We start from the raw sequence: 12,969 nt of genomic DNA, 5'->3' as shown, positions 1-12,969 counted from the left end.
TTTTTTGAACTAACCACATGAAAACTTTAATTTTTGGTGGGATTTTCAAATTCCACCATAGCATGGGCTGAGTGGGAGTAATGCCTCGAAAGTTTAGAAATTGGTACAAAGATTTGACCGTAAACAACCCAGAAGCAGACCATCTCCATTTAAGAGGAGGGTGGTTTTGGGTTTCATCAATTACTAAAGTGAAAAGGATATCTTGGAGAGCTGCCCAGTCTCTCAAATCTACCCCGTTCAGCTGTCTATTAAATCTCAAGTTCCCTCCCTGTTCCTCAAGAACTTCACGCAAAGATAAGTCAGTAGTGATGCATTTGTTGTACAAGTGAGAAAACATTGTGGCAAGACTACACTCCCCATACCAAATGTCATGCCAAAACGAGATAGTAGTATTGCAATTGGGGGAAAAGGAGATACTGTTTTGTATTAAAGGATCAATATCTAAAATAGCCCTCCAAAAAGCAGATGGGGGTAGGTTTTCTACATCATATTTGTGAGTGATTAAAATTTTCCAAGGATTGGTATATGTAGGGTCTTTAAATTTCCACACCCATTTGGCAAGTAAGGCCCTGTTCATTATATCTAAATCCAAAACCCCCATCCCTCCATTTTGTTTGGTTAAACATATACTAGGCCAATTTAAAAGAGAGTGTTTTTTGGTAGTGGCCCCATACCCTTGCCATAAGAACTTGCGTCTATATCTATCTAATTTGGTAAGGACGCCTTTGGGAATGCGAAAAATGGACAAAGCGTAAAGAGGAACGGATGTAAGGACAACATTTACAAGAGTCAACCTTCCACTAAGGGACAATAATCTACCTTTCCAACTTTGCAGCTTTTTATCAAATTTATCAAGGAGGAACTGCCAATCTTTGATTAGAAGCTGAGATTTGTGTAGGGGGACACCTAAATATTTAAAAGGAAATTGAGAAACATGACAATGGAATATAGAAGCTAATTCAAAAGCTAGTTGTTCATCTATATTAAGAGGAAAGAGTTCAGTTTTTTGTTCATTTATCCGAATCCCTGATAATGCCTCAAAGGCTCGAAGGGTCCACCAAGCTTTTTCAACATTTTGATGTGTAGCTTGTAGAAATAAGATCGTGTCATCCGCGTAATGACAGTTTGTCATGGCTGTTCGGTGGTCAAAACAAGAAGGGCCAAGGCCGTGTAGAAGTTGTTGGTGTTTACCGGCATTAAACAATCTACTTAAAGTATCAGCTGCAAGGATGTACAAAAAAGGAGACAATGGGTCTCCTTGACGTACTCCTCGTTGACATCTAAAATAATTTGTTAAAGAGCCATTAACATTGACACATGAGGAGGAGCTGTACATCCACCTTTGAATCCATTGAATCCACCGAGGACCAAAGGATCGCCCCTGCATAACCTCAAGCAAATAATCCCAATGAATTTTGTCGTACGCTTTTTCGAAATCAATTTTTATCACTACCCCTTTTTGATCGGTTTTAGTGGCATAGTGAATGATTTCTTGACTAAGAACAACGTTATCAAGGATATATCGTCCCTTGAGAAAGGCGGACTGACTAGGGTCAATAAGTTTTTGCATGATAGGTTCTACCCGAAAGGTAAGCAATTTGGAAAGGATTTTGAAGCTACAGTTTACAAGGCTAATCGGTCGATATTGTTTGAGTTGGGAAGCATTAGAGTCCTTAGGGATTAAACAGATAACCGATTTGTTCAAATGGTGGAGGTCAAGGGAATTGTCAAAGAATTTCTGGCAGAGTAGAAGGAGTTCAGGTTTGAGTAAATCCCAAAAATATTGGTAGAAGAGGAAAGAAAACCCGTCAGGCCCTGGTGTCCCTGTGGGATCAGAAAGGAAAATAGCTCGATGAATTTCTTCTTCAGAAAAGGGTGTTTCAAATAAACGTCTATCTTGATCTGTTAATTGTAATCCTTCAGACCAGAAATCTGGACCTAATGAGGCGAATTTTGAACCTGATGTACCTAAAAGATCTTTGTAAAAGAGGTAAGCTTCGCGTTGAATTTCAGAAGGTTGTGTAATTATTTGGGAGCCATTATCAAGACTATGTATGATATTCTTTTTCCTACGGTGAGAAGCAATACTATGAAAGTATTTTGTGTTTCGGTCTCCCTCTTGGAGCCATTTTTGTTTGGACCTAAGTTTCCAAGCTAATTCCTCATCATGATAAAGATCGTCTAACATAGTTTTAGAATGTTGCCATTGGGACAATTCCTCAGGGGTGAGTTCCCTCTCCTCTTGTAATTTATCTAGAGTGGTGAGGATAGTATTAGCTTTGTGTTTGAGACGTTTTTTCTCCCCATAATAGTTTTTGGACCAGCCAGATATTTTCTGTTTCATTCTTTTCATTTTCTGGTGCCATTGGTATCCAACATTACCATGAGGAGAAATTGGGGCAGCCAGCCACCATTGGTACACAAGTTTAACAAATTCCTCATTCTTAATCCACTCAGGATCAAATCTGAAAACATGTGGGGGAGGAGGGGTTCCAGTGGGGATAGATAGCATGAGGGGACAGTGATCAGATCCATATGAACTCAAATTCTGAAGTATACTATGAGGGAAAAGATCTGACCACTCTTGAGTACAAAATATCCTATCTAATAAAGCGGATTGTCTACCATTTGACCAAGTGAATTTTTTGGAACTCAACCTATATTCTAAGAGGTGATGATCTTGAATAAAATCATTGAATTGTCGACTAATTCGAATATCAAAATTAATTCCAGTCCGTTCATATCGAAATCTAATAGCATTGAAATCGCCTAATATGAGCCAGGGTTCTGTCCTATTCAACCTACATTGCTTAAGTTCATCCCAAAAGGCTGACTTAAGTGACCTATCTACAGGAGCATAAACCACTACGAGCATCCATTTTTGTAAATCTGCCTTAGAGTGCAAAATTACTTGCATGGAAAATCGGAATAAGTTACATTCTAGAATCTGAAATTTAGAACTAGCAACTCCTACTAAAATTCCTCCAGATCGACCTTGGGAGGGTAACCAATTCCGTGTGTCTATAGAAGTAGAAAGATTACTTAAAAGTCTATCAGTAAAGGTGGTTTTCTTAGTTTCTTGTAAGGCTACCACATCAATTTTATTATCATGCAACAAGTCATGTAAAATACATCGTTTCCTATCTGCATTCATACCACGAATATTCCAATTTAAAATATTCATTTAACAACTAAATGACCCTCAGAAGATAAATCTAAGATCAAAAATTGATCATGAGGCATAGCTCGCAACTTAGTAAAAGCTTGAGAAATAAGCTTGTCAAAATCAGCCCTATCTAACTGTTGTATGGCCCTAATAATATCCTCAGCCTCAAGGTCATTTATGCCTATCTTAATATTGTAGGCTCGAAATATTTCCGAAACCTCATGTTCTGTCAATCTAGTATACGGAAAAGACCTAATTAAAGTAATGGTATGTTTGGCATGTGTACCTTGCTGTTGCACTCTAGCCTGTGCCTTAGCCAACATGGATTGAGCTGAACCTTGAGCTCGAAGCCGAGTGCTTCTCCTCAATTCTCCAACTGGGATGCCAGTGCGTTTACGTCTAGGAGTAGTGCGCTCGTGCACCTGTGGAGTGACTGTATGCACATCAGCTGGAGTGGTTTTGTTAGTGGGAGAAAGAGGAACATCTGTGTGTGCCAGTAGAAGGTGATCCCGCATTGGTTGGACGAGGTGATTCAGCAAAATGGTAAAGGCTTGCACGGCTGAGCTATGTATAGGGTCTGAGGTGTGATGGGAGAGAGGCAGAGAAGGGGAGGGGGTGGGAAAAGAGGTAGAATGAGGATCAGGTGCACCGACAACTGCCAGCACAGGGGAAGGCAAGCGAGTAGGGACAGTGTCAATAGCTTCCAACTCCTCTTGGACTATATGCTCTCCTGGTTGCCATGGGGCATAGGAAGAAGGGCACCGATCAGGGGGGAAAGTCCTCAGATAGGAAGGGTAGGAAGCAGCAAAGACCTGAGAGGGAGCAGGAAGGTCAGAGGAGGATCCTCTTTCAAGACCCGGAGACACAACAGTCCGGGGGCCGGTGGCTATGCCAGAAGTGGGTGGAAGAGGAGGGAAATCATCGTCATCATCTGAGTCAGAAGGGAGAACATCAACCTCAGCTGGAGCCTTCCCTTTCCCTTTACCAGTTTCAGATTTTGAGCTGTTACCAGAATCAGGAGGTTTGGAGCTGTTACCAGAATCAGGTGGGGGTCGGGGGGAGTTGCGGGCGGGGTTGGCATTATCTGAAATCTGATTATTCGGGTGTTATTCATTTAATTCTGATTTTTGAGGGTGGTAGGAAAAAAAAACGGTGTCAAAATGTGTATTCGAAAAATCAGACCATAATTTTCATTTTCTCTTAAATTTAGATTGTCGGGTCATATATATATATATTTTTTAAAGTTAGATTTCAAGTCACTTAATTATTTTAATATCCACAAGAAATTTTTTATTCAAATTTCAAATCTATGAACTATTGTTGCGTCAGACTTTGAATTTTGTTTCTCAAATTAGTTATAGGCTTCACTTGCTAAAATTTATTTAACTAAATGAAGTATAGAAATTTTACATAGAGACGAAAAGAGAAAAAAAAAAAAAGGAAAAAAACGATACAATTATTAGGTAATGTATTCAATTTTCATGCTATTTTACACAAACTTATATATGAAGCTAGTGCGCTTATTATACTACGCTTACTCATGAGTCATGAATCATGATCAATGTCCATTGTACCTTCCGCGCACCTGTCTCATAAATATGCTTTTTTAGCTCTCATTTGATTAATTCATAATAATGTCAATGTCTAGAACTGAACCGGACAGCAATCCGATAAAGTTTCAGGTTAACAATTTATGGTTTTTAAAATATTTATATAATTATGAGATATAAGTGTTATTATAAAAATTATCATTTATATAGTGGAAATTCCTACATAGTAGTTAAATAATGTACTGTAAAAATAAATTTATAGATTATTGAAAGTTGCAAGAAATACATTTCATTATGCTCAAAATATGTAATTTATTCTTGCAATTATTACAATAATTGGATTGGTAAACAAAGAGGGGGAGGAACTGAAAGAAAAGACACCACTTAACACTTTAATATAATGTTTACATTAAAGAGATTTTTGTAGTTCTGTACTTTATTTAAAATTGTATACTTGCATAAAAAAAATTCATGTTTTTGTGATCTAACAAACTTCCGATGATTCATATTATCATTTCAGCATTTCAAAATTTTTGCAAACAAATATAAAGTTGTGACGATTATTTGATCATACACAAACGCATAATTAATTAAAAATAACATGTTACATAACACAAAGACAATTAGGAATAAAGATTTTTAAGATAATATGTTACTAAGTGCCTAGTTAGGGGTAAAGATTTTGAACCAGTACGGATACGAATACGGATATGTATTGGATATGATACGAGATATGATAATTTTCAACACAATACGGATATCGATATGTCCGTACGGTAATATGATAATATTTGTACATTTTCACATTTTGTACGATTCGATTCAACATACAGTACTCTAGCATTTCATTTGTGCTTAAAACAAGAGAAGAATTTTGATTTTGATATTCATGATTGAAAGGAAAACGTCAACGGAAATCAATGTCATTTGGCGTGGTTTGAAGTTTGAACAGGATAAAGTGACGCTGAGAAAATTGATTGAGTTAGGCTGGGTGCTATGGATAGCATAGTGGCCTCCCGTGCTACGGCTCAATATTTAAGTTTTCAAAATCCAAACGGTCGATCCGAACCGTTCATCTTATTCTCCATATTAATATCTGCTTGGAGACCAAATTTTATAATTTTCTGAATTTTTTTACTATTTATTAAGCCACTTTGAAAATCGCTAATCCAACGGTTTTACTGTTTTGTGCAGCCACCGTTGGATCAACAATTTTGTAAAATACTTAATAAATAGTAAAAAAATTCAGAAAAATATAAAATTTGGTCTCCAAGCAGATATTAATATGGAGAATAAGATGAACGGTTCGGATCGACCGTTTGGATTTTGAAAACTCGAATATTGAGCCGTAGCATAGAGGCCTCTATGCTATCCATAGCACCCTAGCCTAACTCAAATTGATTTGCTCTTTTAAGTCAAAACTCAAATATGTAGAGTTTCAATAACATTACTAATAAAATTTGAAGCTTCTTTGAGATGAATTTGAATTGAACGGAATGAACTCTCCTCCATTATTCGATCAGCAAAATTTAATTTAAAATTATACCTTTCTACTAAATTATACTATTTTTTTCCGTCCTTATTCCGATATTAATTTTTAACGGAGGAGTTAAAATGTCTCTATTTTTGTATTTCCATTGTGACTTTATTTTTAAATTTTTAATATCATTTTTTTTAAACTTATATGATATATTATTTGCTCCACATACATACAAAAATATTATTGTTTGATTTTTTTATCTGAATTAATAAGTTAAAAAAAATCAATATCCAAAACTTATCCACATTATTATATTTTTACAATTCTTTTATAATAATTAAAATAAAATTTAAATATCATAATATTTTACATGTATGTATATAAAGAAGTTGATATAAATTATATCTAACAATTTTATTTGAACATTTAATTTTTAAAATTTGAAAATAATAACATAACGGAGAGAAGAAAAAAAATAAGGATATTGGAACTATCCTTGATTTTAATTCAGAAGTTGCGTGTAATTTTGAAGTATTGACCCAATATACTCTGCGTCGAGATTCGTGCAATTGTCTACTTAGTGCAGATAAACGGACGGCAACTTCTGTCGGATAATACCAATGACAGTTAGCCGAGGGAATATCGACTCGACCGACCCGGACTTCTGTTATTTTCTCTTGTTTCTAAACTCGTTCCCCAAGCAAACCCTAGGTCAAGGATCTGAGATCGTTAGCTTTCTCGCTCAATCTCCCTCTCGCTTCACTAAATAGGATCAAGGTTTGATTCGTTCTCCCGCTCTTTCCTATTTTTCTGCTATAGTTATTTAGTTACAACTCGGAATTTGGATCTCCGTTTTCTAATTTTTTTTTTTTTTTGAGAGAGTGATTTTGCTTTATTTGAGCTCGTTATCACTAATTGATTTCGTTCTCGTTCAGGGTTTGAACTTTGGTCTGGTTGATTACTGAGAGCGAATTTTTGCAACTAAGGTGGAATGAGCGGTGTTTTCCGCGAAGAGATACTGGCAGATAAGCTCTCCGAGCTCAATAACACTCAGCAATGCATTCAAAGTATCCTTCGTTATTTTGTCAAGTTGAACTCGGAAAAAAAATATGTTTCTGTTGTTGTGATTCAGTTGTTTGGTTTATGTAAAAGTTACATTTCTATTTATTTTATTCAACTAATTTATGCAAATTATTTGGAACTCGGGGTAGGAAAAATTATTGTACTTGTATTATCTGTAAAAATCTTCTGGTACATAAGTTGTTCAATAAAGGGGGTCATAATGTATATTTATCGGAAGAGGCAATGCAAAAAGAACAAAACTCCACTAATGTATAGACTTTTGAGTGCATTATCTTTGAATTCTACTGTCTATTGTTTCCTTGACCGATTATTTCCAATAAATAGCTCTGTCACACTGGTGCATCTTTCACCGGAAACATGCCGAAACGATTGTGCAGACGTGGAACAAGCAATTCCACAGCTCTGACAAGGACAAAAAGATTCCTCTACTGTATGTTGCAAATGACATACTACAAAATAGCAGAAAAAATGGGAAGGAGTTTGTTGAGGAGTTCTGGAAGCTTCTTCCAGCCGCTCTTAAAAATGTTACCGAACATGGTGATGACAGTGTCAAGACTGTTGTCTCCCGTCTGGTACGTCTCTTTTATAAACACTACTATCCCAAATTGTTCCTGTTTTTTCTGGATAAGCCCATAAGAAATTTGTTGTTAATCACCAAAGGAATCGTGCATTAAATCTTTATTCGATCTATCATAATTTTTAGGTCCAAATCTGGGAAGAAAGGAGAGTTTTTGGGTCACAGACAAAGAGTCTGAAGGAATCAGTGCTCGGAAATGAGCCTCTGCCTGAATTAGAATTGAGCAAAAAGCGCTCAAGGAGCTCGATAAAAATCGTCCGTAGGGACTCGCGTTCTATACGAATTGTAAGGAAATTGCTTTATTTATCCTGTTAATCGTCTCTTAAGACTAGCAACATTGATTATTCATCAAATGTTATTGACTGTGTGGAATCAGAAACTAAATGTTGGGGGCACTGCAGAGAAGATTGTTTCAGCCTTTAATGCTGTCTCAAGCAATGAACTAGATGAGAATGCCGACTTGGAAAAATGCGAATCTGCTGCAAAGGATATTGGGAAGATGGAGAAAGATGTAGAAGATGCATGCAATGAAGGTGCTACTATGTGTATTTTGATATTATCATATTTGTTTCTAACTTTCTATTATCCTTTTGTTCTGTGTTTGAATCCAAGGATGCGATTTTGGTTATGTTCTTTTTTTCGGACTTGGTCTGAATTTATTATCTGCTTTTAGTCGGGGAACCTCGCAGGGAGATGCTTGAGAAGGACCTGAAGGAGGAGGAGATGATTCTTAAACAATGCATTGAGAGGCTGAAGGCCGTAGAACAAAACAGAGCTGCTCTCGTGTCTCAACTGAAGGAAGCATTAAAAGAGCAGGTTCAATTTTATCAACAATTTTCCCATTAATTTAAGAGTGAGGCTATGGTACTATGCATAGCGCACATTGGTCCGTACTATGGATCCATATCTTCATTTCTAAAGTCTAAATAGTCAATCCAAACCGTTGAACATGATCTCCATGACTTGGAGACCAAATTTTACATTTTTTGGAATTTAATTACTATTTTTTTTAGATAGGTAGAAAACTTCTACTTCGTTGAGAATCTTTAAATCAAGTAATTTAATAAATATCTAAAAAAATTATAAAATATATAAATTTTGGCATCCAAGTACATTTTTATATGGAGATCATGTTGAGTGGTTCGGATTGATTGTTTGAAAATAGAGATATGAATCTATAGTACGGAGCAATGTGCGTTATGCATAGGTTCATAGCCACACTTCTTGATTTCTTCACCTTACTGATTTTATTATTACTATCTAGGAGTCCGAGGTAGAGAAGGTGCATAGACAATTACAGCTTGCTGAGGCAACTGTAGACCAAGTGGCCAATTTACGGAGGCGGCTCAATAACGAGCCGGTTATTGATTCTAAGTCAATGACACACGCAAATGGCCACACCGAATCAGACCCACTGAAGAAGAATGCATCGGCAACAGCTGCTGAGGTGGCAGACCGCCTGGCAGCTTCCTCCCGCTCTCAGCAGATCATGTCATCAGTCCTTTCCTCCTTTGCTGCACAAGAAGGCAAAAGCAGTACCAACGGTGGTGCAACTATAGAGAAATTGGCAGCTATGCCGGTCACACCACAGGCTGTCTTTCCAGGCCCGCCAGGTGCGGTAATGATGGGCTTGAATTATGGATATGGGCCTGGTGTGTCGACACAGCCGTTGCAGCAAGCTCAGGCTGGAATGATGGGGCCCACAAGGCCTATGATGCCCTTGGGCCAGATGATGTCGATGAGTCAGCAGAGCCAAGCGATGCAGTTTGCACTGCAGCAGGTGGGGCCACCTGGTTTTCGCCCATTGCAATCGGCATTGCCTGGGATGCCGTTTTACCACCATCTTAATCAATGAGTCTATTCAATTTTTGGGCATTGTTTTTTTCTTTTTTTTTCTGGTGAAATTTTGAAGTATGACTGTTGGACATTGTGTTGCAGAAGAGCTAGCAGATCTAAAAAATGAAAGTTGTGTTGATGTTACGGCCATACGGGTTTTGTTTAAAGGTTTTTTTTTTCTCTTTAGGTGGTGGGGTATTAGCTAGCTATGAATTGTGGAACGTGGTTGGAAGCACATCTTGTTGAAGTGATGTCGGGGCGCTGCAACGAATCAAATTTGAGTGAGCTATCCCCGGTTTGAGTTTGATTCGAAATATTACTGAATCGAGCGGCTTGAATGGCATTCAAGTTTTGAGCTGACATGTTGGTTTGGAGTTTGATTCATTAAGAAATCGAGCTAGCTCAGTTTATTAACAGCTCGTTTGATTTAAATTAACCAATTTTCATAAAAATATGTAGTTCATCTCGTTAGCTCATTTTCTGGCTCATAAACCAGCTTGATTTGAGATCGAGTTGAATGAAGCTCAAAAATACAGATTATGGTATCTCTACTTTATCTACGAGTATTACATTACATGAAATTTCCTAATTTATAGTATATTTACGGTATTTTTATATGAGTGAGTCTATGGTACTATGCATATCACGAGTTGTTACCGTGCTACGGTTCTATATTCTAGTTTTCAAATCTTAACGGTCGATCCGAACCGTTCATCTTGTTCTCCATATTAATATGTGTTTGGAGACCAAATTTTACATTTTTTGAAATTTTTTTACTATTTTTTTAGATTTATTGAAAATCACTTGATCTGAAAATTCTGGACCATTCAAAAACAGTGATTTTCAATAAATCTAAAAAAATAGTAAAAAAATTTCAAAAAATGTAAAATTTGGTCTCCAAACACATATTAATATGGAGAACAAGATGAACGGTTCGGATCGACCGTTAGAATTTGAAAACTCAAATATAGAGCCGTAGCACGGTACCAAATCGTAATATGCATAGTACCATAGACTCACTCTTTTTATATTCCATATAGAAGCCTTGGAAGTTGGAACCCTTTTAAACAGTGACTTTTGTATCAAATATTTCTCTTCAATTTATTTTTAAAACATGAATATTGATGAACTTATGTTTGGTCAGCATATACGCAGACAAATCCATGGTATTTTGCTCAGTATATATATACATATAGTTTATGCGATGTCTTGCTCACCTACACAACAAGTAAACTATTATATATTAATTGAAAAAGAAAGTACCGTTGATTACACCAATTGCACCTGATTCAAAACAGGTTCAAATCTATTTCAGGACGAAACTACTGAACCACATTACTTTATGAAGAGCTCCAAACAAAATCATACGCGAATATATGCAATTTCGAAAAAGTGATAGTATATATCGAGCTGATCCACCGGTTTGCGAACTGATCATATATATAGCTCGATTTGTTAATAGCTCGAAACTAATTTGAGCGAACTAATTGTTAATTGTCGAATCAAATTCTAGCGAGCTGAAACTTTTTTGCCGGCTCTACTCCAGATTGCTTGGTTAAAAACCAAGGAGAGAAGGAAAAAAAAAAAAAAAAAAGGGGGGGGGAGGGGGGAGGCGAATTCACATCCTCTCCAATACCTGATAAGGGAATCTTTTACAATTACTAGATCTGAACCGTACTTTTTAACTTGGCACGAATCTCAAAGCCCAAAAATGGAGCCCCCTACAGTGACCCGAATCCCAAGCCGGTTGAGATTTAATCTCAAACCGTAAAGTAAGTGATCCTCTGCAATAATTGTGCAATACCTGAGAAGATACAGGTTCGGGGGGGGGGGGGGGGGGGGGGGCTTGTCGGCTTGATCGGCGCAAATCGTAATTGCTTTTTTTCTATTGATCCCACCTTCCAATATATCGACTCTTAAGGGTGTTTTTCTTTTTAGTAAAGTTTGAGGATCAAGCAATTTAAATATTTATAATATTTATAAATAATATCTCATCAAATTTTCGAACTTACAACATTTCACATGAAAATTGTCTTTGAGAATGATAAGTTATAAATCTCTCTTCTATACGAGTTGTTGCTACGCTAAAATATACGGTACATAATTGAATACTTTCCGAGCATGGCTATTGATGTTCTTAGTATTACTAGTATTATCGATTTTTTTTTTTTTGAAATTATAATTAAACAAAAAAAAATCTTTTACCTTATTTCCACATCACAGCCCTGCGCCTCTGTCTGCCTTTTGTGAATTTTAACCCTTTTGACCCGTGACCCGTTTCTTCTCATTATGTCTTTTACCTTTTAAACTCCAGCAAAAATAAAGGGAACCAAGCTTTCTGTCGCCGTGAAGAATTGTTTCGTTAGAATCACACCGTTGCCCCCTTAGATGCCCTCGAGATTGTCTAAGCAAGCAAGAATATTATCCCACTCATAGAAGAATTGCTTCATTCCTTCATTTGAAGCAGTAATTTGCTATACTTTGTTTTATACCATTTTTCTTTTGAAGTAGTAATTTGTTACCTTGATTTCCATTTTCCAATGAAAAAAGTAACCCTGACAGTCTAGCAAAGTTAAGCACTGTTAATTTTAATGGGGCAAGTAAACACTGTTAACGGGGCACAGTCTAGTAGAGTTAAATACTGTTAATTTTAATGGCCCAAATAAACACTGTTAAGCACTGTTAGGGGGCTGAATTTTTATTTATTTTTGTTTAATTAGCTACTGTTCAGGGGCTGATATATATATATTTTTTAATTAGCTACTGTTAAGCACTTGAATTTATTAGCATACTACTTTTTTTATTAATAGATGGCTGAGGAGATTGAATTAAAAACTGAAGAGCTTAAACTTCTCAACTCCAAGTTTTCGTACTAGTAAAAAAAGTAAATCAAATTTGCCTTAAGAAGTCATCAAATTTCAAGTTTACCACAAGAAAATAAAAGAGAAGTCATCAAATTTCAGCATACAAAAGTGCTTCATCCATTTAAATAAAATTAAGAAAAAAATGTTTCATCCATCAAATTTCAGCATACAATACCAGTATCCTACGCCTCTGGATCTATACCAGTATCCTACTAGTTCTCAACCCATCCAAATCTGAATAAAATAAAACATGATTCATGACCATTTCCTTGCATCGACAAAAAGCCCCAAACAAAAAAAAAGGATTAAGCACCATTTCCATGCTTCAGGCCATGCGCTCCTCTCGGATAAAGAGGCAGAAGGTGGCAGCGGCGAAAGAGGCAGGAGGTGGTGGTGGCAAAAGAGGCAGGAGG

At 36.6% G+C, this 12,969-nt stretch overlaps 1 protein-coding gene across 2 annotated transcripts; it reads left to right on the top strand.

Moving 5' to 3' along the window:
* Positions 1-6,831: 6,831 nt before the first annotated feature.
* On the top strand, positions 6,832-10,119 carry LOC144574077 (uncharacterized). Of its 2 annotated transcripts, XM_078323928.1 has the most exons (8): positions 6,832-6,973; positions 7,132-7,263; positions 7,604-7,851; positions 7,983-8,141; positions 8,233-8,389; positions 8,530-8,672; positions 9,121-9,636; positions 9,880-10,119. In XM_078323928.1, the coding sequence occupies exons 2-8, from the start codon at positions 7,188-7,190 to the stop codon at positions 9,892-9,894; spliced, it is 1,314 nt and encodes a 437-aa protein (XP_078180054.1). In that variant the 5' UTR covers positions 6,832-6,973; positions 7,132-7,187; the 3' UTR covers positions 9,895-10,119. The 2 variants fall into 2 exon arrangements, with proteins under 2 accessions (XP_078180054.1, XP_078180053.1); XM_078323927.1 differs by lacking the exon at positions 9,880-10,119 and having other exon boundaries at positions 9,121-9,842.
* The last annotated feature ends 2,850 nt before the right edge of the window (positions 10,120-12,969 follow it).

The sequence above is a fragment of the Carex rostrata genome, chromosome 22 (assembly GCF_964058835.1).
Source record: "Carex rostrata chromosome 22, lpCarRost1.2, whole genome shotgun sequence".
Lineage (NCBI taxonomy): Eukaryota > Viridiplantae > Streptophyta > Magnoliopsida > Poales > Cyperaceae > Carex > Carex rostrata.
The sequence above is the reverse complement of the archived record's forward strand: the minus strand, read 5'-3'. Positions and strand labels throughout refer to the sequence as shown.

Excerpts from the sequence above, each read along its gene's own strand:
- LOC144574077 (XM_078323927.1), top strand. The coding sequence starts at position 7,188 with ATGAGCGGTGTTTTCCGCGAAGAGATACTGGCAGATAAGCTCTCCGAG. Across the intron at positions 7,264-7,603 it reads CACTCAGCAATGCATTCAAA|CTCTGTCACACTGGTGCATC; the intron begins GTATCCTTCGTT and ends TCCAATAAATAG. Across the intron at positions 8,673-9,120 it reads AGGAAGCATTAAAAGAGCAG|GAGTCCGAGGTAGAGAAGGT; the intron begins GTTCAATTTTAT and ends ATTACTATCTAG.